Source organism: Puntigrus tetrazona, chromosome 7, assembly GCF_018831695.1.
Source record: "Puntigrus tetrazona isolate hp1 chromosome 7, ASM1883169v1, whole genome shotgun sequence".
In the NCBI taxonomy this organism is placed as follows: Eukaryota; Metazoa; Chordata; class Actinopteri; order Cypriniformes; family Cyprinidae; genus Puntigrus; species Puntigrus tetrazona.
The window spans coordinates 14,933,209-14,958,133 of NC_056705.1; the positions used below are offsets into that span (position 1 = coordinate 14,933,209).

At 38.6% G+C, this 24,925-nt stretch overlaps 2 protein-coding genes across 3 annotated transcripts in view; both read left to right on the forward strand.

Annotated features, from left to right (window-relative positions):
- Positions 1-20,447, forward strand: part of arrb2b (arrestin, beta 2b) — a 31,611-nt gene extending 11,164 nt beyond the window's left edge. Inside the window, exons 2-15 of one of the 2 annotated variants that reach the window (XM_043244198.1) lie at positions 9,736-9,766; positions 10,378-10,438; positions 11,773-11,817; positions 11,944-12,140; positions 12,354-12,413; positions 12,539-12,606; positions 13,160-13,295; positions 13,513-13,597; positions 14,701-14,773; positions 17,290-17,427; positions 17,648-17,731; positions 17,823-17,899; positions 18,840-18,894; positions 18,983-20,447. In XM_043244198.1, coding sequence (XP_043100133.1) covers positions 9,736-9,766; positions 10,378-10,438; positions 11,773-11,817; positions 11,944-12,140; positions 12,354-12,413; positions 12,539-12,606; positions 13,160-13,295; positions 13,513-13,597; positions 14,701-14,773; positions 17,290-17,427; positions 17,648-17,731; positions 17,823-17,899; positions 18,840-18,894; positions 18,983-19,076 — 1,204 coding nt within the window. In that variant the 3' untranslated portion in view covers positions 19,077-20,447. The remainder of the gene's footprint in view (positions 1-9,735; positions 9,767-10,377; positions 10,439-11,772; positions 11,818-11,943; positions 12,141-12,353; positions 12,414-12,538; positions 12,607-13,159; positions 13,296-13,512; positions 13,598-14,700; positions 14,774-17,289; positions 17,428-17,647; positions 17,732-17,822; positions 17,900-18,839; positions 18,895-18,982) is intronic. The other variant, XM_043244199.1, reaches the window with a different exon arrangement.
- A 1,182-nt stretch (positions 20,448-21,629) lies between these two features.
- Positions 21,630-24,925, forward strand: part of pelp1 (proline, glutamate and leucine rich protein 1) — a 10,342-nt gene continuing 7,046 nt past the window's right edge. Inside the window, exons 1-11 of the mRNA XM_043244180.1 lie at positions 21,630-21,801; positions 22,124-22,188; positions 22,713-22,818; positions 22,941-23,090; positions 23,365-23,436; positions 23,510-23,569; positions 23,667-23,823; positions 23,909-24,041; positions 24,149-24,236; positions 24,339-24,427; positions 24,844-24,925. The exon at positions 24,844-24,925 is cut by the window's right edge and continues 32 nt beyond it. Coding sequence (XP_043100115.1) covers positions 21,661-21,801; positions 22,124-22,188; positions 22,713-22,818; positions 22,941-23,090; positions 23,365-23,436; positions 23,510-23,569; positions 23,667-23,823; positions 23,909-24,041; positions 24,149-24,236; positions 24,339-24,427; positions 24,844-24,925 — 1,143 coding nt within the window. The 5' untranslated portion in view covers positions 21,630-21,660. The remainder of the gene's footprint in view (positions 21,802-22,123; positions 22,189-22,712; positions 22,819-22,940; positions 23,091-23,364; positions 23,437-23,509; positions 23,570-23,666; positions 23,824-23,908; positions 24,042-24,148; positions 24,237-24,338; positions 24,428-24,843) is intronic.

Consider the following 24,925-nt stretch of genomic DNA (forward strand, 5'->3'; position numbering starts at 1 on the left):
AGAAAAAAGACAAAAATTTTAAGTTAGAAATGCATTTTTTGCAGTATGGCTCTGACAAATGCAGTTTTCTCGCCCTTCCTTTTATTTTTGGGGTAAAAGGATCCTCGACTACATATCCTGTTTACTTCGCTACGTTCAGATTCTTGTACTTCAGAGGAAACATGCGAGCTCTTTTGCAATATAATTTTTATATTACGTGGAATTAAGAGGTTACTTGCTGCATGGCTCTAAAGGCAATGTTTGCATATTTTAGTGTTTTATCAGTAGTTACACATTAGATGACTGCTGCGCTAACAAATAATTTTTAAGTCAGTTAACCAAACAGGTCCTCTGGCACAATTCAGTGACGTATTTACTCCTGTTTAGGTTCACCAATGCCTTTCTTTAACCCAGGGTGCCAAGGAATGCTAGTCATTAGAAAGATTAAAGAAACTGTTTTATTTGCCAGTCAGTTTTCCAGTGTTATCATTTCTAATTGTGTTTTTGCAAATGAGCGACGTTGTTCTGTATGTCGTTATATGCGTGTTTGCATATAGCAGTCTGTTCCTCAATTATCTGACATTGAAAGGCGGTATATTATTAGCCGGTTCTAGTTTAAGCAATCATTTATGTATTAATAGCTTATTCTCCATCACCGGCCTTGTACTTGCACCGTTGCCGATCGTTCCTCGGTCAGTCGTTGATTCCGTCGGTAAAGGCTGTCATCTCGTTTTCTTTCTCACCCTGTCTCTTCGTTCCATTCTTTTTTCTTTTCTTTTTTTTTTTCTTTGCCTCCAGATGCTCCACATAGAGGAGCTCTATGGACGTTGGCTTTTCTGGCTCCATGTCATACGCGAGCGCAAGCACTACCGCACACGCAGTCACTGACGCATGAGCCGTTTCTGATCCTGAAAGCTGAAGTAGATCTTCTTCAGTCAGCAATTACCAGTGTGCTGTGCTGTCAGCTTCTCCGGCACCTTTATTTCTCACTTTAGCGCTTTGCATGGCCTGATGGAGCTTCCATAATAACTCCCGAGTAGCACCCGGGAGACGAAATGTTCAGAAACCGTGTTTAAAAACACCCGTAAGCTGATTTAGCCTAGCCATAAAGTGGATTATGATAGCACGTAAATAGAGTAAAAACAGGAACCGAGAACACTGTCGTGCAATTTAGCACTTCCTACTTTTGTCTCATTGCATTTTCAATGTGTAGTTTTTTTTTAATCATTACGCCTCATAAACGTGCTGAGCTCAATTTATACAGTGTTCATGACCCCGTGTTTTGAAACGGCGTTGTTTTTGAGACCGGGACAAATTCCTGTCGAATTAGACCGTGTGGTCGTGACCCATATTAAAATACCGGCCCGATCTAAATGTCCTGACTTGCATCATATGAGTTAATCGCATACGTTTGTGTTGGTGTTTATTGGTGAATGCGTCTCTAGCCGGTCGCTGCTTGTTGGAAAAACGCACAATCCTTGACAATGACGCACGCTGTAATCTGCTGAAACAATAGGCAGAATTCAGCGGGTGATTTGGTATTAAGTCTTGGGTTTAGCCTCTGGCCCTGCGGAAAATTGACAGCCAGTAATGTGGGAAACGGATCTCAGATCTTGCCTTTGCCTGACAAAATGCTGTAAACTTATCCATAATGTTCGTAAACAGCAACCAGCCCTGCAGTGTTTATAGCCTGTGGTATCCTGATTACACTGGACACTTCATTATTTACTAGCTTACAATTACAGCATTAGTCAGCAGAGCATACGCCGTTATATAAGGTGAAGTGTCGTTTTTTTAAATTTACATTTTTAGTTAAAATGCTTTCACTTATTTCAGCTTAATAATAACACTGGATGATGAAAATAATATAAATCAGTTCTCGCGTTGAAATGTAGCCTGTTCGAACAAACACAGAAATATAAAAGTAGAATAAATATCGGCGTGGCATTTCCAAAATGGAGAGAGCTTCGCGAAAACCTCAAACTAAAAAGACTCTTTGAATTGATAGAAATGAGCTTTTGCTTCCGTGAGCATTATTTGTGAAAACGACATCTTCCAACGTCCCGTGCTCCGTCGTTAAGTCGTCGAACTTTGCCTCTTTATTTGTTTTGAAAATGCAGCCTTTAGCAAGGAAGGCTTCGTATTGGGCCTCTTAAAGTAGTTTTTCGGAGTATGTGCTCTATAATAGCCATACTAATAAACATCTACAGCTGGTCCCTATACTGAAGTGTTAAGTTAAATATTGTGGAACTAATACTGCATAAATCAATAAACAAACCGAATTACATTGTGCATTACGTCAGTTAGCATATTGCTTCATGTTAATAAATATAAAGTAATCGTGCTGATGTAAGTGAACACTAGAGGTTAGAGGGTTTAATGTGACCATAACTGAAGAGTTGTGTTTGGTTTTTATATTGATGCACTTTCAAGCTTTTACATGGCCACTTGTTTGTGTTTGTTTGTGTGTGTGTGTGTGTGTGTGTGTGTGTGTGTGTGTGTTTTTAAGCTTTTAAAAATAATGTCTGCCGTTTACAGTGCTCTCTCCATCACACTCCTTCTCGGCATGTCTCTCTCCCTCTATCTGCCTTGATAAATGTTCCTTTATTTAGCCCCTCTTTACCCTTCCCAAATTAAATTGAGACCCTGATTGATTTTCTCTCTCTCTCTCTCTGTCTCTCTCTCTCTCTCTCTCTCTCTCTCTCTCTCTCTCTCTCTCTCTCTCTCTCTCTCTCTCTCTCTCTCTGTCTCTCTCTCTGTCTCTCTCTCTCTCTCTCTCTCTCTCTCTCTCTCTCTCTCTCTCTCTCTCTCTCTCTCTCTCTCTCTCTCTCTCTCTCTCTCTCTCTCTCTCTCTCTCTCTCTCTCTCTCTCTCTCTCTCTCTCTCTCTCTCTCTCTCTCTCTCTCTGTCTCTCTCTGTCTCTCTGTCTCTCTCTCTCTCTCTCTCTCTCTCTCTCTCTCTCTCTCTCTCTCTCTCTCTCTCTCTCTCTCTCTCTCTCTCTCTCTCTCTCTCTCTCTCTCTCTCTCTCTCTCTCTCTCTCTGCACACAGTCCTTGGCACTAATGAAGGTGCCTGGTTGAGTTTGTCTCCTCTGTGTGTGTGTGTGTGTGTGTGTGTGTGTGTGTGTCCTTACACTGTAACAGCCTCCATTGTCAGATCTGTTTGGACTTCATTTCTTTTTTTTTTTTTTGTAATGATGTCATCGTTGTGATACCGTCAGCATCAGTCTTGTCCTCTGATTGGCTGAGGGTGAATTGGAGAGCTTTGAGGAGAGAAATGAAAAAGTAGCAAAACGGAGTAAGCAAAGATCTTCACGTTCCGCTTTTGTACTTATTGTTTTTATTTTTTTTATGGCTATATTTATTAACTTTTATTTTTATTTATTTTTATTTTTATTTTTTTCATCAAAAATACACACTTTAAACAAAACCCTTTTTTTCCAAGAGTACATCTTTTGCATTTTACATTTGAATGAGGGTACAGGAACTATTCACTGCCTCTGTGTGAGAGTAAGTATATTTGTGTACAATCACTAATATTTGCATTCCTGCAGAGCGGAGATACGTAGTCTTGCGTATATTTGTGTATGTTTCCTCGCTGTGTTTGTAAGTGGCTGCCAGTAACTAGGATACGACCAGTAGAATCATCCTTCAGCATTTCAGAAAAATAAAGTTTAGACTTGTTTGCGATGTGATCCGTGTGTGTTTTAACACCGTATATCTGCTTGAAGGTAAATATTCAGTCTGACACTTGGCATATGGCAGCTATGAAATGTTAAGATAAATGGTTTCCTTTCAGAAAATGTATTGCAGCAAACTTGAACTTGCTGCCAAAGTGCCTACAAGCAGTTGTAACTACTGCAAAATTACTACAATTTTTTTTCTGAACGAATAACATTTTTTGTAATTATTTTTTTTGACTGCCTTTTGAAATAAATTTCTTGTGCTCACCAAGGCTGCATTTATTTAATCAAAATTACAGTAAAACATATATGTTAAAAAATATATATTTCTTCTATTTTCATTGTTTTACAATGTGAATCATATGTATTTGTAATGAAAAACTTTATTACTGTGATGGTAAAGTATCATTTTCAGCATGGTCCTTCAGAACGCTGATTTTGTGGCTCAGAAACATTTCTACTTCATTATTGATCATGTCAAGAAGAGTTGTATCTTTTCATATTTTTTGTGGTTATTTTTTAGACTTCTGATGTTTTGGTGAAATAGAAAGTTTCAAATGATTTTTATATGATTTTATTTATTTTTTGAATAAAATTATGATTTTTTTATTTGTTTTTTGTATATGTGCGAGCACATAACGAGCCACTTCTCACTCCAGATTCACACTGCCTGATGTTCTTTCTCTCCAATTTGCGGTCACCGTCCCCCTTTCTTCAACAAATGCATGCTCTGTACTTTGTGTGTGGTGTCTTGAACTTTATGCCTCATTCTGTTGTCATGGCAACACAAGAAAGCTCATCAGGCTGCTATGGAAACCGAATACAGCATATTTAGGTAAGCGTGCAGCTTAACTGGGATAAAGTGGATAAAAAGCCAGATCGTGGCGTTCATATGCTCTTCTTTTAATTAACCCTTTGTGCTGCAGGCCTCGTGTCCCTGCGACGAAGCGCATGTTAGTGTGAATTCGTGTGTGTGTGTGTATCTGAATCAGATGTGGTTTGTGAGCTTTTCTAAACTCCTATATAAAGCCTGTGGTTTTTAGCAGGTGCATGCATATGCAAGCTGGCCAACAGGCGCAGAGACAGAGGTGTGAATGCGTGTGATGCATGTGGCTTTGGCAGCTGCCTCAGACCTGTTTATAGGTTATGCAGTATTAATAAGATCTATTCATTAGAGAGCACTGGTCAGGCTGCGTCTGTATTGCTGCTTTAAACTTTATCATCTAAAAGAGAGTAAAGGAGACGAGCCTTACACTTGATGAGGCTGATATAGGAAAGAAAATTAAATTAGTCACACTGATTAGCAAGGCCTGTGCGAAAGGAGGAGAAGATAAAAGATTGAAGGAGCTGAAGATTGAATAAGAACAATATGGAAATTGAAAGGGCCTGGTAAGAATATAAGTACACCGGTAAACGTGATAACCGATATAAATTTTGGTCTGCTGACATCACATTGCTATGCACAGCTGTCATGAAAATGTATTGTTTGCACACATTTTTAAGCATTGCGGTTTAAAAGAAGCAATTTTAAGCCATATAAATGCAAACAAGAACGCTATATGCAGGTGTATAAGGCTTTCGGGTTGCACAAACTTTGTCAAGCATAATTTTCCTAATAGCAAATGAAATTACACATAAACATTCATAAATGATTTGAAAATTTGTTGCATTTTAAGTATTCATTAAAAGTTTGGTTGCGTTAAATATTTAAACTCGCAAGTAGATCAAAACTCAGTTAGTTCTCACAGAGATGCCTTCCGTTAACCACAGACCACAAAATGAGCTCAACTGATTCCCCACGCTGTTGCCCTGAAAACAACTCCACTTTTTCAACTTTTCATTGTTTATTTTAATTGTGATTTCTCTCTAAAGGTCTGCTCGATTGAAGAACAAGCTGTAGAATTAGCCTAAATCACATTTTCGTCTTTTTATTCATTCATTTGAGAGGCTTATTTCTTTTATTAAACAGGAAGGCGCCATTTTTTTCAAGCAATTTTTCTGCACCGTTGTTTCGGTTTAGTAACGTGATGACTTTTTTTTCACTCTCTTACTGTATTCTCATCAATGCTGCATGTGATCAGATATATAGTAAAGACACTTACATTCTATTTTTATGTATTTTAAGAAACGTTTCATTCCTTTGCAGCAGCCATTACTCCAGTCTCACATTCTTCACAAAACACTCTACTGTGTTGCTCAAGAAACATCCTTTGCTCCTTTGTGGAAACTTTGTTGAATTCTGAAGTTCAGAAGAACTGCATTTTTTTTAAATGGTCTTCTGAAACATTATAAATATGCTTACTGTAGGTTTTCATCAATTTAATGCATCCTCGCTGAATAAAATTATTAATCTCCCGGCCCCAATTTTTTGAATAGCATGCAGTTCATCAGCCTAACTGTAAACCGTTAACAGATGTCAAACGAATTGCAAACACACATATATTATAACCAGAAATGCAACTTGGGAGTTCTATTGTTTTAATGTGTTATGGTATACAGACGCACTCTCTGTAGTGGAGAAGCTCATTATGTGTCACTGGCATCAGGCTAATAGACTCTCACTTCTGTGGCGCTGTCAGTGAGCTGAATGAGAATGTACCCATGTGAGCATTCGTGGGTGTGTTTGTGTCTTTTGTGTCATTTTGATAAATGTGGCATCCCAGCAGCAGACATTTCTTTGTACTTGTCGTTTCAGAACTTTCACAAGTTTGTGTGCGTGTTTGGCACCTACAGGCCCATTGTTTGATGTCCTTTGAGTCTGATTTGAGCTGGCGTTCATGACTGAAGAGGATGGGGTCAACAGTCTCCATCCTCTCTCTCTCTCTCTCTCTCTCTCTCTCTCTCTCTGTCTCTCTCTTTCTGTCTCTCTCTCTCTGTCTCTGTCTCTCTCTCTCTCTCTCTCTCTGTCTCTCTCTCTCTCTCTCTCTCTGTCTCTCTCTGTCTCTCTCTCTCTCTCTCTCTCTCTCTCTCTCTCTCTCTCTCTCTCTCTCTCTCTCTCTCTCTCTCTCTCTCTCTCTCTCTCTCTCTCTCTCTCTCTCTCTCTCTCTCTCTCTCTCTCTCTCTCTCTGTCTCTCTGTCTCTCACACACACACACACACAAGCAGCCTATCAGTGTCAGGCCATGGCAGAAGCAAGTCTTTCTCGTAATATTCCTCTTCACAGGCGTTTGTGGCACTCGTGAATGTTTGAGTGGGTAGAACATTGTGTGTGTGTGTGTGTGTGTGTGTGTGTGTGTGTGCGTGGTTTTATACTGTGAGAGGTGATGACCACATGCCACTTCCAGGTTAAAGTGATTGTGTTTGCGAGTGAATTGATGTCATTGCTCTCAGTTGAAAGCAGCTCTCTGAACTCTGTTTGTGAGAAAAGAGGTGTTAGCAGTTAGTAAGAAAAACTAGGAAGTCTCTCTGTCTGTCGATCTTTCTATTGTTCGTTCTATCTATTGTGTCTTTTTTCTGTCTGCTGATCATACTACAGATCTACAGTTCTATCTGTTGATGCGTCGTTCTATCTTCTTGTTTTATTTTGTTTGTTTAGTTTCCTATTCTTATTCGCTATAATTTCTCATAGGCATCCGTTTCTGGATACGGTTACATTGTTGTTGTAATCATCTGAGACAAACTGCATACTTTTTAGGCCAGACAGCTTTCAATGGCATTGCTGAATAATTTGGGCACCGTGATATATTTATGTTGCTAGTAAAAACTGTATGTAATTGGGCCACGTCTACCTTTTAAGTGGCCATCAGTGGAGAAAGATGCTTTTGTGCTCATAATGACGTTCTTCCAGCGGCCAGAGAGACCACGCTAGGCAGTCAAACCCTGAAGACCCCTTGGAGAAAAAGGCTGTTTAAAGAGGTTTGGAGTGGGATGCATAGATGACATAATGAAGTGAGGGATGGTGATTCAGAAACCGAGAGAGAGCGTGACTCTAAAAAAGAAGGGAAGGGAAAGGAATAAAGAGGGAGAAAGCACATGCTGTTATTTCTCCGTCATTTGAAACAGATGGAGCTCTGGGACGCCGCTCCTCTCAGAGCAGGGTGAGACTGTTTCCACTCATGTGCTCTCCATACTTCTGACATCATCACAGATCAGATCTCACTCAGACTTGCTCCTCACTGAGCTTGTCAGGTGTGAAGTGGACACGTACAGTAACCCATGTATTGTTGTGAGAGGCCAGTTGGTATGTGGGGTGTTTTTGAAGGTTCAGCTGCTGACAGTGCTCCTCTTTACTGGTGTGTGTGTGTGTGTGTTTAAGTCAGCTCCTGCTGAGAGCGAGTTTTCTCTCTTCCATTTCATAATTTTTTTTTTTTTTTTGGAAAGTAATAGGTGTAAGTTTGCGGTATTTTTGCATTAACAATGTGAGGGCTGGAGAAAGCCCTCTTTCACCCGGATAACCACTTTATTCAAATTAACTTGAGATACATTGACCAAGACCAAGTGTCACTCTGCACATAGTTTTTTTTGCATAGTTTTTAATTATTTGCACAATAACCGTGTCCTTCCTTTTATTTTTCTCAAAGTTGTGTTATTTCCGCATTTAAACATTTTTCTTTTTCAGCTTGAAGCATGACCCATGTGAACAGAATAAAATCTAAAACAAAATAAATTTTTTTAAATACATTTTACTATGTTTATCACGTGTAGATACTGTGGTTGAAACAGCGCAGCACAAGCTTATGGCATAATATTTTTTTTCAGTAATGTATGGCTTTACTCTATTTTTCTTTTTCCTGATCTCATGCCTGTTCTCTGGAGAGGTTTTTAGAATTGCTCAAATTATATTATTTGCATGCAAAAACCGTGGTCAGTCTTTTTCCAAGTAATCAAATTTAATAAAAACTCAGGCTGTCAAGCTCCTAGATGTCATAAAACAAATCTATATGACGCTTGCACTATGACCGTTTGATCTGTTCCTTGTCTAAAGCTCTTGTATGACTTTGTGAAACTTGGAATACAATGCATCAGTCATATGGACCACTTATTATTTTCTAATTCTGTTACGGTGCTTATAAATCCATTTTGTAGGTTCCACCCTCTAAATTTCATTCCTTGTAAGTGCATGGGAAAGAATAACCAGTCATTTTTATTTGTGTTATATAGGTATCGGAACGATACGAGTAAATGTTGACAGTCTATTAATTTAACCCCATATTGCCTTTTATTAGTCTTCTCTTCGTACTCTTTCTGTTTTTCCTTTCTGTTTTAGCCACTCTCATGTTCTGTCATTGTGTGTTTCATATTTTCCCACATTGAGATGAGTCACTGACACCTACAGTCTCTTTTGTGAGCTCTCTAACTCTGTTGTTCATTCTCTTTTGCGCTTTCTTTTTCTGGACAGCTGCGTTTATCCCATTTACTGTTTTATGTTCCTCCTTTGTCCGTCCCTTTCCCTTCCTTTTGTCCAGCTGCTTTCTTTTTGCAGCCTCTTTGGATGGTCAGTTTTTCATCGTTTCTTTCTTTCCTTCCTTTTGTCATGCTTCTGCCCTTTCTGTCCCTCCTCTCATCTTATGTAGCTCGCTCCCAGTGAAAAATTAGACTTGTTCTTATGAGATTGTGTATGTTTGTCCATGTATCCAGATAATATTTGAGTAATAGCGTTGGTTAACCACAGGTGGTCACTGGTTTTCGTATTTCCTATGTTTTCAAAGACTTATAATGTCCTAAAGACAGATGTGGGATTCTTTACCGCACCTGCTAATGGCAGGTGGTCTGTAATGTGTAATGTAAATGTGATATGATTTTTTTTTTTCTTTATCCCCCAGTGTGTCATTTCCATCCACTGATTATAATTATAATGCATTTTTAATTTTAAGTTGTTAAATTAGTTGATAGTATGTAACTATTGATGTTTCCTATTCTGTTGAATTCTGTGCATTGCATAATAGTTAAACTGCGCTTTATTTTAAATACAAGCCTTTCTGATTTACTGGATCTGGCACTGCATTGCCCTGTTTTTTTTCTGAAATACCCTCATGGAACTCTCCCTCAAGTCGAAATGCGCAGTTAATCTTTTGTTTAGTCTTTCACGCTGCTCAAGACTTTGTTTTAATGACGTTCTCTTCTTCCCCTCATTACAGAGTCTTCAAGAAGTCCAGCCCCAACTGCAAGGTAAGATTCCCCAGAGTATGTGATGAGGTAGAAGGTGGGATCTTCAGAGCTCTCGGTAGACCATTTCCTTCCCTTTCCTGTCTCTCTCTTGCTTCTCCTCCCTCTTTTCTATCCGTCTCTCTTGGTGTTTCTCTTGTTCGCTTCCTTAAGCTCATTTTAATTGCCTTGAGTGTGTCTTTTAAACTCTCTTGATTTATTTGCTTGGTTGTTTGTTTGCTTCTGTCTTCTCACTCTTCCTTTGACCGTTTCTTTATCAGCACAGTGTTGGTTATCACAGCGTTATTTCTTCTGTAATCTTCTCTCGGCTTGCATTTGTGCTATTTCCACCCAGCTGCTGCCGTCCTACCTTATCTCGATCCTCTCATCTCTGTCTTTCGCTCTCTATAATGGAAAGCGTTTTGCATGTGGAGGATGTGTGTTTCGAGATCACGGCATCTAGAAGGGTTGTCTTCACGAAGGGAGCGGATCATCTAGGGGTCAGCGTGGCAAGCCTTAGGCTGTTTAAGTTGTTTGCGTGCGAGTTTATAGATGGAGGCACTACATGCTTTTTGTGCTATGAACTTGTGTAGCAAGTTCAAACTTGTTCTTGTCTCCGATTTTTCTTTTTCTAGCTCACAGTATATTTGGGGAAGAGGGACTTCGTGGATCATCTAGATCACGTGGACCCTGTAGGTAAGTCAGATGAGAGTTCCTGCTCAGAACATCTTGGGACTTTTTTTGGTTGAACCACTCGACTTCTTTTTAATGCCTTAGCAACAAAAATGAGCTGTTGCTGAAGAGTTGTAACTTTTTGGAGATGCTAATGAACCTAATGCTTTGTGTTAATACCTACCTACAAAAAAAAGAAACAATGAGATTTTTGTTTCCTCTTTATAATCCACCCTTTCAAGGGAACGTCTCTCACTCCATGTTGCATGGCAGCCAGTCACGGGAGACATCAGCCGTGGAGATATAGTCGTTTCCCTCATTACATTTGTGCGAGGAGATTAGCTCTGTCAGGAGTATTACATATTGTAATGGTAATCTTGTACAAGATAATTGTTATAATGCTGTGTTAATGGCCTCCGTGATCTAAACCCACACAACCCACACTATTACAATATAAAGTAACTGTTTTCTATAAAAATATATTTTAATTCAGCATTCATAACGTCACATGATCTTTCTGTAATTATTCCGATATGCTGATTTAATGCGCAAGAAACATTTTCTTATTATTAACAACGTTGAAAGCAGTTTTTCATTTTTGTTTTCAGCATTTCTTTGATGGATATAAAGCTCAAAACTGCATTTATTTGAAATAGAAACCTTCTGTAACATTCTAAGTGTCTTTAAGTGTCTGCCAATGTATTTAAAAGATTAGCAATAGACTAAAATACTAAAATGCCGTTTAATAGACTTTTAAACGGTAGTGCTAAATAATCTTAGTTTTTACTTTCTGTTTCTTATGTCTCAAAAGTTCAGTTCAAGTCTTCAACTGAAAGATTTCAGTTGATTTAAATAATAATAAATAATAATAATAAATCCAGTTAATTACATGGTTTACTAATTAATGTAAATCACAGTTATACGAGAATAAACATAAGGCATCAAATGAAGATTTTTACATTATTATTGTAGATGAGTAAATCATTAATATATTTCACAACGTTTTAGTGGAGGTTGCGATATTGTTTGTTTTATTGGAGGATCATTCAGCATAAGCCTATCACTGAACTACAGTTCGTAGAAATCCTTTTAGCAGTTGGGGTTAAATAGGGCCACTCATGCACCATGTGTTCTTGAAGCAAACTTTTAAACTTGTGATGCTTATTTTTGTTTTTGTTTCGTTTTTTTTGATGGATTTCTTTTGGCCATTACATAACGTCATATTATTTTAGTTAAAGTTGTTCGAATACTTTGCAGAGTGTGGGCTCTCGTAAATAAATCAAATGTTTTGTGAAGGATACCTTACATTTTCTTTCAGTCAATCTTTCGCTCTTCTTATTCACTCCCTCTGACTTTAGATGGGGTGCTCTTGATTGACCCAGAATACCTTAAAGACAGAAAAGGTAACACACGTCGATTTACTGTACTTCCAGGTTTTTATTGCCTGTAATATTTGTTTCTTTTAACTCCAAAACAGTTCAGATGGTTTTATCGCTCCTTTCTTTCTCTTCTCTGTGCCCTTTCACCAGTGTTTGTGACCCTGACGTGTGCCTTCCGTTATGGCCGAGAAGATCTGGATGTGCTGGGCCTGTCTTTCCGAAAGGACCTCTTCATTTCCAGCTTCCAAGCATATCCCCCTCTCCCCGAGGAGCGCAAACCGCTCAGTCGCCTACAGGAGAGACTGCTTAAGAAGCTGGGCCAGAACGCTTACCCCTTCAACTTCACGGTGACTCTTTTGCTTTTGCTTTTTGCTTTTTTTCTTTCAATTACACGTTGAAGTTCTTGTCATGTTAAGCTGCACATATGTGTTTTGAATCAGAGTAAAAATTACAACTGTGCAGACCCAATCAAACTTACTAAAAACGTTCCTATGTGACAGTGTTAGCTTGTTATATTCACGGATCAGGTTGTGACCAAGTTAGTTTTATGTATTGGACAGATTCCTCAGAATCTTCCCTGCTCAGTGACCCTACAGCCCGGCCCAGAGGACACAGGAAAGGTAATAGCCCCAGACCTATCTTCTAAAGATCAGCTTAAACTAGTCAACTTTTTAATTGACCAACATATCCCTAAGCTACGTGCATGTATATCAGTGGTCCTTTAAGCCTTTAATTTGCTTCATAGGCGTGCGGTGTCGACTTTGAGGTCAGGGCATTCTGTGCTAAAACCGTGGATGAGAAGACTCACAAACGGTAAAGTGTCGCTCCTTGTGAGTTTCTTTCCTTTTTCACTGTTTGTTCACAGTGAGTGGCCCGTTTACTTATCAGATACAAAATATTGGAAATATTAACCGGTACGCTGATCCTTGGATCAGTTCAGGTTATATAGACTACTGTCAAAAGAGTCTAGAAGGTTCTTTTCTTTTTTTTTTAAAGAAATGAATACTTTTTTCCGGCAAGGATGCATTGAATTAATAATTTTCCAAGTGGCAGCAAATACATTATTTAAAAAAAGATTTACATTTTAAATACATGTTAAAAAACATTTATCTCAGTTTCGACAGAAATATTTAGCAGTGCAGCTGTTTTCAGCACTGATAATAAGAAATGATTTATCATTATAGTACAAAGAAAACCAACACCGTTGCCAACACCGGATTAAGTTATATTTTAAAATAGAAAACCCCCCAAAAAATCTTATTTATGCATTAAACAGGCCCCAAACTCTACTCGGATGGAGAAACGTCACGTTTCCTTGTGATGTCAGTACAACAGAAGTTGTGTCTAACTGTCCTCTGCTTAACAGGAACTCTGTGCGGTTGGTCATTCGTAAGGTGCAGTACGCCCCAGAGAAGCCTGGTCCACAGCCAATGGTGGAGACCACACGCAGCTTCCTTATGTCTGACCGCTCCCTTCACCTCGAGGCCTCGCTAGATAAAGAGGTGTGAACATGCATCTAGCCACAGGCAGACTTCTCTGCTGCCCTCTGCTTAGAATTTGCTGAAGTGTCAAGTTTAGATGTCTTCTCGTTTTTCAGTGAAGCTTACTTTAGTGCATAATACGAATAGTGCAGATTATGGATTGCAAAGTGAAAGATCAAATCTGCAATGCTAGTAAATGGAAAAACCATCTAGTATTGGATTTCCTTCTCCTTTTCAGCTGTACTACCACGGTGAACCTATCAGTGTCAACGTCCATGTCACCAACAACTCCACCAAAACAGTTAAACGAGTGAAAATCTCCGGTGAGACGAACATTTCCGATTTATTTTTTATTTCGAGATAATGTTGCAGTGCTTTACAGCGTACAATGGATGTTTTTCATTGAGTGTTTTATGTTTTTGTTATCTTTTAGAGTTGCATTTAGAATTGCTAACATCAGCTAGCTTAAATCCTTTCCTCTTCCCCTTTTCCTTTCCTGTTGCTTTTGTCTTGCATCTGTATCTTGTGCGCTCACAGATGTTTACCGCAGATAAATGTTGTTTCATAATTCATCTGTGACAGAATTGTAAAATATCACTGTAGCTAACAAGTTTGTTTGCGCTGAAATACTGCTTTTTCTGTGCTGTGGTTGTAGTTTGTCTCTCAAAAGTCAACACGATACGTTGCTCACAGTCTAGTATGCTTTTGTAATGTGTTGCGAAACTGGATATTCAGTATCTATTAATATTAACTAATTATATTTACTGAAAGAAAATATATCTGGCACACTACTGTTTAAACAGTAGGCCAGTTAGATTTTTCTATATTTCTATTCTTTTTGATTTGATAAGAAATACACTAATATTGTAAAATATAATTCTGATTATAAATAACTGCTTTCTACTTGCAATGCTGTTTATTCTTGTGACGGTGTTGGATTTTTTAGCATACATCATTTCAGTCTTTAGTGTCACAATGTTTTTAGAAATCATTTCAGTATGCTGCTTTGGTGCTCAATAACCATGAAAACGTTTGTGCTGCGTATTATTTTTTGTGGAAATTGTAATGGAACCTTATTCTGGATTAGAAGAATATTTATTTTGAAATAAAAATCTTCATTTACATGTATTTACTGTCACTTCTGGCCAGTTTAATGCACATTTTATTCAGCAAAGCATTCATTTTTAAGTGCCCAAACTTTTGAACTATAATGAATTTAATCTTGATGTCATGTTGACTTGACGGGAGCAGCACTTACTGAACTGTTTGTGATTCTTGTGTTGTTTAAATCTTCTTTTCTCAAGTTCGTGTGTAGATTAGTGTGAATGTCGGCTGTCCCGCCTGTGATTTAATTGTGTGTTTGGTTTGTGTAAGCTCCCTCCCGACCCTGGTAACCCCTCTGTGTATCCCTGCTCTCTCCCCACAGTGCGACAGTATGCCGATATCTGTTTGTTCAGCACCGCACAGTACAAATGTCCTGTGGCTCAGGTAGAAGCCGAGTGAGTAGCCCTCTGTCCCAAATTCTCCATCTCTCTCTCTCTCTCTCTACTCTGTCCCTATTTCCACCTTTTTCTCTTTTTCAGCCCTCCATCATCTCTTCCGTTTTATCCTTTCTCCCTCTCCTATTCTGTTTAAAGGGTCCCGCTTCTGATTTGACCTCGGTCGCCTCTTCTTGCTCGGCCACATCTCACAAAGGTTTATGTGTGGTCTGAATAGATTTCTAGAGTTTAAAGGGGACAGTCCACCCAAAAATGAAAATTGTCATTACATTTAAAAACCGACGTTTTTCTCTGGAACAATATTTTGAAGAACGACTGTGGTTTCCATTTCCTTTGTTTGTATGGCCAAAAATATAACAAAAGTCAAGGGGAACCAAAATTGGTTGGCAACAATATCTTTTGTGTTCAAAACCATACAGGTCTGAAACCCCTTAGAATGAATAAATGATTACAGGTTTTTAGATTTGGGATGGCCTATCTCTGCTAAAGCCACGCTTGTGAGCCAGAAGTCCCGTGGAAACTTTAAAAAGCTTTGCTCCTTCCCCGCCAGATACTCGAGAGCTACTCAACCCGTGTTAATAGCTTAAAGTCGGAGCGGCCTGTGACCTTCTCAACCTTTCCGTAGTGTTCATTCCGGCTTTTAATAGTAGCATCCCTTGACGTGACACCAAATACCTCGATCCCTTCATCCCTCTGCTGACAGCCCCATGATGGTCCGGTTTCGCCTCGTTGTCATTAGTTTTTTAGTGCTGATAGGACGACGAAGACTGTTCTTTCTCAGTGCTACAGGTTACAGATGTGGTTCTTTACTCCCATGACACCTACAGCAAGTCTGTGGGCCGACATTCATCACGGTGAGTCTCAAATTTAGCCGTTCGTCCTGGCTCCCGTGACCCTGGTTGTTGATGATGGCTGTTGGATCCCTTTTTCCACCATCTCCTTGATACAAGGCCTTTACCCCCTAAAATAAGCACGCCCTAAAGTAAGGACTGTAGCTGTCCTCTCTGCTTTTTATCTTGTCCGTAGCTGCTCTGTCAGCCGATCTCTACTGTTTTTTGAGGTCAGCTGCTAGTTTAGCTTCCAGCTTGAATGACCCAGGTGGTTTTCCTTTATTCAGCTTTTGTAACGTCCTCTGAGAAAAACAAATCATGTATAGGTAGAATGCCAATGATCCATATATACTGTATGTCTTTTCCTATTTTTCTGTTGTCTTTTCTTCACCATATATTCTCCTGATCTCTAATCCTAAAGCCTTGTTTATGTCCCCATAAGCTATGTTTTACAGTTTCTTTCCTTAACTCATGCTGGATGCTGATTGATACAACACATGAAACGCATGTTGCTATTATCACTCAAATAGGTGTTTTTAAATGTCACACATCTGACAGCTCTAGGCTCTGTAAACAGCAGGAAATGATTCTTTTATTTAGTCTCATTTTTGCAGCCCTTATATGGGAAGCAAAAAGCTTAGTATTATGCAATATATTATGGGAGTGCTAGTTTACTAGTTCTAGATCATCTACCATCAGTTGCATTTTTTTTTTTTTTTTTTTTTGATGTTTTGATACCACAGAACCTCAAATATAATTATCTTATGGTGAGTAGCAAGCTGTAGAGACCCATTTAGACAGACCCCATAGCACCCCCTAAGGGTTACCTGCAATAATGAACTATCTTGTACTGTCGATGAAGTAGATGCAATGTAGATGGAAATCAAAGTTTCAATTTGCCTTGTTGTTTTTGGGGTGATATCTCATTAGTATTGTAGTATAGGGCTGCAGAATGAACGCATTCAACATCAGTTTGTTTACATACTGTATATGTGTGTACTGTGTATATTTTTAATGTAGAAATATAATAAATATGTAAAAATATGTTAGATTTATATATAACATAAATTACATACAATTTTTAAAATATATACATAAACTTAAAAAATAAATATATACTGATATATATATATATATGTATGTATGTATGTATGTATGTATGTGTGTGTGTGTATTTATATATACATAATAAATAAACACCATACATAGCATGTTAAAAAAAAATCATGATTAATCATTTCACAGCCCTATTGTAGTATTTATGTCCTGTATATATTTTAACTTAATTATAGTTAGTTCTGGGTTTTTTCTATTTAGCTTTTTTTTTATTACAACAAAAACACATGCGTTTTTTATTTATTTAATTACTTAATTGTTTTATGTTATGTTATTTTCCACGGCAAAATTTGCAATTTTAAAGTTTTTCATCCATTATTTTCTGTACATTTTTCAGTAATTAAAAAGATTTTCAGTAGTTTTACAACTTATTATTATAAAACTATTTTACCTCCCATTCACCCACTTTTTACCCAAATGCATTTAGCCACAGTTTTCACAATACAGTTTTTAAACAATTTCTAGTACTGAAGATTAATCATAATATCGTCACAATATGGTCAGTGCATATGTTTTTGCTAAAATGCAAAAAGCAGAAGACTCACTCTGTTTTGTTGTGACCACGTGCAGTGACCAGGTGTCACCCAGCTCCACGTTCTGTAAGGTGTACACACTCACCCCCACACTGAGCAATAATCGAGAGAAGAGGGGTCTGGCTCTGGATGGACAGCTAAAACATGAAGACACCAACTTGGCCTCCAGCACTATGTAAGTGGCCTTCAGCTAACAAACAGTGCTAACGTGCTGCTTCTTATGTTCTGCCTGCAAAGAGGCAAAGAATTTAAGCTTCAGTACTTTAGTGTTTTTAGTGCGTATTAAGTTAACCCAACCCATATGTCCATAAACCCTTCAGTAGAATCTCCCGAACAGCTGTGTTGATTTTTCTAATTTCTCTGTATGTTCAGCATGTGTTTCTCTGTGCTTACAGAGTGAAGGATGTGTCCAATAAGGAGGTCCTGGGTATCCTGGTGTCCTACAGAGTTAAAGTGAAGCTTGTGGTGTCTCGTGGAGGGTGAGTATGTCATTTGACACACAAACACTTCAGACTTTATATTTGTACAGTATATTGTAACACTGAATCCAATCACTTTGTGTTTTGTTAGTGATGTGTCGGTGGAGCTGCCTTTTGTCTTGATGCACCCGAAGCCCTCCGAACAGCCCAACTCTAGACCGCAGTCAGGTAACAGCTTGCATCTCTCTCTCTCTCTCTCTCTCTCTCTGTGTGTGTGTGTGTGTGTGTGTATATATATATATATATATATATATATATATATATATATATATATATATATATACTTTTTAGCTTGCATCTACATCATTGTGTTCATGCATGCTCGCTTGCTCTCTCTCTCTCTCTCTCTCTCTCTCTCTCTCTCTCTCTCTCTCTCTCTCTCTCTCTCTCTCTCTCTCTCTCTCTCTCTCTCTCTCTCTCTCTCTCTCTCTCTCTCTCTCTCTCTCTCTCTCTCTCTCTCTCTCTCTCTCTCTCTCTCTCTCTCTCTCTCTCTCTCTCTCTCTCTCTCTCTCTCTCTCTCTCTCTCTCTCTCTCTCTCTGTGTGTGTGTAGAAAATTATGTTTCTGGGTCTTGAACATGGAAGTTTTGATGCTGTCTATGCAGGGTCAGAGAGCTCTTAGATTTCTTTGTGTTATAAAAATAGAAATTTTTTAATGATAGAATTAAAATTTTTGTGTGAACTATTCCCATTTATACCTATTAGTATTTTTTCTATGACTTATAGATTTGACAAATATAGGAATATGTACTTTATACGTTTCAATCTTATAACTACTATTTTATTTACCTTAATAAAACATGCAACATGTTAATATATTTTATAAAGGGTTATATATCATTATGTAACTGATTTGATTATATTTTAAAGTTGCTTTGAGTAAAAAAAAAATCTGAATTACATAAAACCTGATATATCATTGTGTATATAAAAAAAATGCGTGTTCCATGAACTAGCTGTGAACATGACACTGTAGCATAGCCCAGTTTTGAAAAAATATAATATTACTGTACTACTATGAGCACTTTTTCAGAATGTATGAGTTCAGACTTAACTTTGGAAAATGTGTTTTTTGATTGCCTAATATTTTCTAATCCCTGTCCACCACAGCTGTGCCAGAGACAGATGTCCCTGTGGATGCCAACCTCATAGAGTTTGAAACAAAGTGAGTGTACCATGTGTCTCCTTCACAGTATGAGACTCATGTTTTCGCCTGTTTGCGTAACGTAACTCTCCTTTCTTTTTGTCTTCAGTAATTTTTCACAGGATGACGACTTTGTGTTTGAGGACTTTGCAAGGCTCAGGCTGAAGGGAATGAAAGACGAAGAAGACGATCACTTCTGCTAACGGCCCCTTCAGACACACACACACACACACACACACACACACACACACCGGGCGACAGGGGTGGGGTGTCAACCTGCCAGTACTCTCATACCTCTGCTCCACTGGGCCCATCTGATAGAGTGGAGCACTTACTGATATTTTCAGAGCCTCCTTTCTTTCTTTCCTTCACTCTTTCTTTGTCTTTTGCCTCCCTTTCACACCATTTTAGCATCAGTGAAGTGGTCTATTAACTGACCTCCTGTTTCTCTGGTCATATGAACCACTTCACTACGATGCTTAGTTGTTGGATGAAAAGATTGAGGGAGAAGGAAACATAGGGAGAAACTGATGGGTCATCTAAACATCAGTGTATTGTTGGTGGGCAAAGGGTCCATTGATTCAGGGGTGAATATATTTTTTTGTTCTTTCTTTACCTTTTTCATTTCGTTTCCTTTATTTCCTGTCATCATATTCCCACTTATATATCAAGTGGGCATTAATAGCTATGTAATTATGATATATGTTCTATGTTATTTCATTGTACAGTACATACACTGTTCACAAACACCATAGGGAACTTAAGTTTGGTGTTAATTTTATTCCACTTTCCTAGACCCGTAATCAGATTCATTCATACTTGCTTAGCAGCTTTTATGTTATAGTTATGTAAAATGTATACATATCATACGAAAACATGTAGTAACACTTTTCTGTGCACGTGTTGTGCACGCAATACTCAAATAATTAAGGACGTGGCATTTTTTTTAGTGGAAAAAGTAGTTGGCAATACGCGTCAGGACACAAGTATACGGTTTCTTATTGTAAATTTTAGCCTTTATTCCACAATGAGTTGTAGAATATGTAAACACTGCTACAAGTCTTCAGTGCGAAATTAGCTTGTAGATAAAACAAGAGGACAGGGACAAGCTCTGTATGTGCCCACACACACACACACACACACACACACACACACAACGTAATTCCTCATTATTTGTGCCTGCCAAACTTTATTTGCCAAAATGTGATGATTTATAATGTTGCTTGTAAGTTAAGCTCAGTTGGGTTGAAAATCTCCTGCTCATTCCATGTTTTAGTTCACAGAAACTGTTGATGTAACCATTGGACTGCCAGAAATATTTTGATGATGGTTATTTTAAAATCGCATTTATAGCATGATTTCCAGGAAATTTGACTTTTTATCTTGCTCTCCCAGGAACAGCCCTTTCCTATGATATTTCACATAGTTTACTACTGAACAATGGTAAATTTACTTATGTTACAATGTGTACAAGGAAGTAACATTTTGCAGTGAACAAAGTGGAGCTCCCATTGAAGGACAAAAAGCTATCTCTAAAATAAAGGATTGCTTTGTTTAAAGCACCCATACAACCATGCCAGCGTGCATACTTGCTTAGATTTCAACTTTCATGTGCCCTTGAGTTGAAAATGAGGTCGTATCAGTCTTGTTTTGTACTTTTCGGGTGTATAATTGTTTCATTTAAAGTTCAGAGTCATCTGTGCAAAATCAGTAAAAGTCAGAAGCACATCAAGTCAGTGATTTGAGTTTTGGACTACTTTCCTCCCCAAACCATCAGCTGATTGATTCGTTCAGTTTGGCAGTGTCTACAATCCAGGAAGCAATTTGCATTGATTTTATGCAGACTGTCACACAAGTGTCTAGTTTTACTCATTTGTAATGGTTAAGCCACCAGAATTTTACAGATGACATCTCTCTATTCACATAATGCTGTAATGCTTTCATTTAGGATTATATTTTTCATGATTTTTGCAAATAACATTGTGAATATTGTTTATAAAAGAATATATGATTAGAGACATTATGTGCAGTCACGATGGATGTGGCCTAACAGATCGTTTCATAAAAAAACAACAGCAATAGGTTCACCTGGTTCTAAACCAGCTGCAATTACATGCTTTGACAAAGATCACTGCAAGAGATTTGTTTAATATAGTAAATTATCTCTTGATTGCTATCTGCACATTTAACTTGCATCGTTGTGGCAGGAAGGCCATTTCCAATTGATGAGTTGACTTCTGTCCGATATTGAGTGTTTTGCTTGAAAACAGCATTCTTGAGGTGACTGTAGGGTTCAAGGATTCTGTTTTTCTCATGCCATCATCTTAATGTAAAGCTTTTGTTATCTCAGTGTTTCTGATTGCAGATTCAGTTGGCTCTAAGGTAACCCACATGCTCTTGTTGGCTACAAGAACCCATTTAAGAGTCTTAATAAATTATTTTTAAGCTAACTTCTCACAACTAAAATTGATACTCAATAAAGATATACCAGTCAAAGTAAAAAAAAATCTACTCGTCTGTTTATTCTTACTATTTTGTACAAAATAGTAAAATCATTAAAACTTATGATCTAACAATCTTGTATCCGCCTCTTTCTATAAAGGTAAGTTACATAGAAAACAATAACAAACTTTTTAATAAAACACCAAAACCAAAGATACACATGTATATGACCAAAACTGCTCAGGTTTTTTCTACATATCACCGCTTAGAAGCTGACGCGACGTGTTGACGTCAACCGAGCTATACACTCGTCGCGGAGTTTTTGCGTCATACAGGGGCGCTAAGATGGCTTCAGCGGCTTGGTTGCATGGCCCCAACATAACGCGTTTAACAGAAGGACTAGTGTCTGTCCTGAAGGAGGATAGACCTGAGTATCTACCTGCGCTTCTAGCAAACTACCGCGAGCATGGAGTGGTCGGGGTTCAGGTAGGGCTGAGGTCTTGTGCTCGCGCGCGACGCGAGGTAGTACGCTCGCTTCTTTGATTTAAATGGAAGCATTATGGGTTTTGTGGCTTTTCTCGTAAAGTATATGCAATACCTGTATGAATACGAAACGTTGTAACGTTGTTATGATTTAATGTCTAATGACCAGTGTGCTCGTTTATGTGGTAACAGAGTTGGTAGTGAAGTTCAATTTAGTTTACTGTGTTATATGTAGTCTTATCCTATATCGTGCTTTATTTGAAAGCGCTCTGAGGAGATGTTCATCTCTGTGTATTGGTGACAAATTGATTTTTTTTTTCTTCAGAGCACAGGAGCTGTGGGTGGTCTGGTGGGCATTAGTAATGCTCGGCTCGGGTCCAGTAAGACCAGGTGAGCTGTCAGAGTAAAACTCAAATCATTTTTTGACATAATAGTTACCTAGCCATATCATTGCTTTTTCCATAAATCTCTTTCATAAAAAGAGATTTCTGGCATGATCGTATACTACCTTAATTTTTTTTATTTTTTTGTCCAAGCTCGCCAACATTACGTGAAAAGTACTGGAACGTCTGATCAAACGTTTTGCTAGAACAAGCGTTTAGGAAATAATTTGAAACGCATCACTTTGTTTTAGCATCAAAACCAAAGTTACTACATAACCATTATTAGAACAGATGAAAGGAATATTATAGGGGCCGGGGGAACAAGTTTACTTAATGTTTTATTTTTAGAACAAATTTTGACATTTTAATTTTTCATCAAAAAACCTTGCAGTGAGACTTCTTTTTTTTCTTTTCTTCCATAATCCGTTTCACTCCGTAGTACATCACTATATGGGAAAGCCAGGTCTGTCGCTACTTCTGCTGCATGTTGGCTTTATGTGGCGATTATAGATGTGTTGGCGTGTGTTTCAGGTTTGAGGGTCTCTGTCTCCTGTCCGTGCTGGTGAAGGACAGTACGAGTGAAGTGTTCCAGCAGCATTGCCTTTCATGGCTGCGAACGCTGCAGCAGGTCATTCAGGTGAGCGATGTCTTCAAAATTGAGATTTCTGTTCTCTTGCCTGGATCCATTTAATAGGTCTTTTCTGATTTGAGTCGCTTCTGTGGGATTCAGTAATGTATCTGCTGTTTTCGACCGCGCAGTCGCAGGCCCCGCTCCCCACCGTGCAGCTGGCTGTGAGTGTGCTGCAGGACCTGTTGCAGTACTCTTCTCAGCTGCCGGAGCTGGCCAGGGAGGTGGGGCTCAACTCCATCCTGGGCATCCTGACCTCCCTGCTCAGTCTCAAATCTGAGGTAAACGAATGCAATCAGATTTAAATCAGTTAAGCTGTAGCCTTGAATCACGTTAACTTTGTATTATGTCACTGAGTATTGCTTAGTTAAAGCCGAGCATTGGAACCAAAATAGGCTATTTCAATTATTTCTGGCACTGACGTCTGCAGTAATTGCTGCTGAAATTCCAGCTTTGCCATCACGTTAATAAAATGTTTATTTTAATATTTAATCATCTACAACAAATCTTACTGACCACAAAAGTTTGAACAGTGTATGTTTTTTTTTTCCATAGTGCCACCTAGCTGCAATGAAAGGAATGATGGCATGTATGATCTACTACCCACGGGCTTGTGGATCTCTGAGGGTCAGTATAACCAATAACCTTTTTTCTTCCTTTTACTTTGTATCCGACTAAATCAAATCATTGTACCTTACAGGAAAAACTTGGCGCGTATTACCTGTCTAAGATGGACTCGGCTAATCCTAAAGTGCAAGAGGTTAGCTACATCCGGTCGTGAAATTGAAGGAAAATGTGCGTTGTTGATTGCTCAAAAGAAACAGTCTGATTGGGTTATTATTTTTATTCTTTGGAAGGTGGCTTGTGAATGTTATGGGCGATTGCCCTGTCTCGGTGGAGTGTTGGAGAGAGGTGGAGGAGGACGCAGAGCTGAGGGCTGGACCAATCAGCTGCACTGCCTTCTAGCATCAGCCAACGGCATGCTGGGACAGCTGTACCAGGGTGCAGAAACGGGTATGTTGTGTCTTCTGAGTGTTTGTATTGTACTTGGAGCAACATTTGTAAGTTGTTGGGATTTTTTGTGATGTCCCTCTTGCAGAAGGAACGGTGCAGTATGAGGGTCCTGGCGTGGAAATTCCTTTCCCTCCCCTGGATGACGTAGATCCGCTTCTGATCCTCCAGCTTCGACATCGTTACAAGGCCGTTTGTCTGGCTATTAAACACACTCTTAGGTAGTGCTTAATACATGGTATTTTATATAGGCGTTTTCCTGTCTGTTGAGCTTAGTTCATTTTTGAGATGTTGGTTCGTATTAGTGAGATGTGTTTCCCTCTCACAGTGCTGATCCTGCATCTTCAGTCCGTCTACCTGTTCAGCATGTTCTCAATTTCGTGTGTCGAGCCTTGGCAGTCAACACAAAGAGCATCGTAAGGCTTTACCTCTTTTTGTATGTTTACATGCACATTAATTATGTTAAATCACTGTTCTGAAACTTTGATGTGGACACTAACCGAAGGGGTTTGTTTCAGAGTCCAACAGGAGAGGGCTGTCTGAGGCTGATGGTTTTACCCTCTATACACAACGACACTCTAGAGCTTCTCTCTGCTCTTATCAAGGCGTAAGCAACACATGCACTAATTTTCACAGCTGTCTAATTGGGGAATTCCGTAGACTTTTTATTTTTTAATACAGCTATCACTAAACACTGTAGCTTTCTTTTCTTTGAATGTTTGTCTGCAAAAGTAGGATCACCAGCCGTTTTTCACAAATAGGTTACAGTGCAAAAAAAATTGCCATTTTAAATAAACACAAGGTTATTATATAACCTAAAACATAAAACAATGCATCTGACATCCTCCATAAAACTGTGGAAGAGTTCCAACAGCACAACATTCATGTATTTAATATTATATAACATTAATTGTGTAACCGCTTGATTTTTTTTTTTATTAAAGAATTATGTTGGTGGTTGCTGGTTAAATGTACAGGAGTAGCTGATCGTTTGTGATGTTCTCTTTTTTTTGTGTGTGTTAGTGTGGGTGGTGGACTGGTCCAGTATAGCAGTGTGCTCACAAGGCTTTTCTCACAATCTCTGTCTGCATGGACTCCTCTGCCT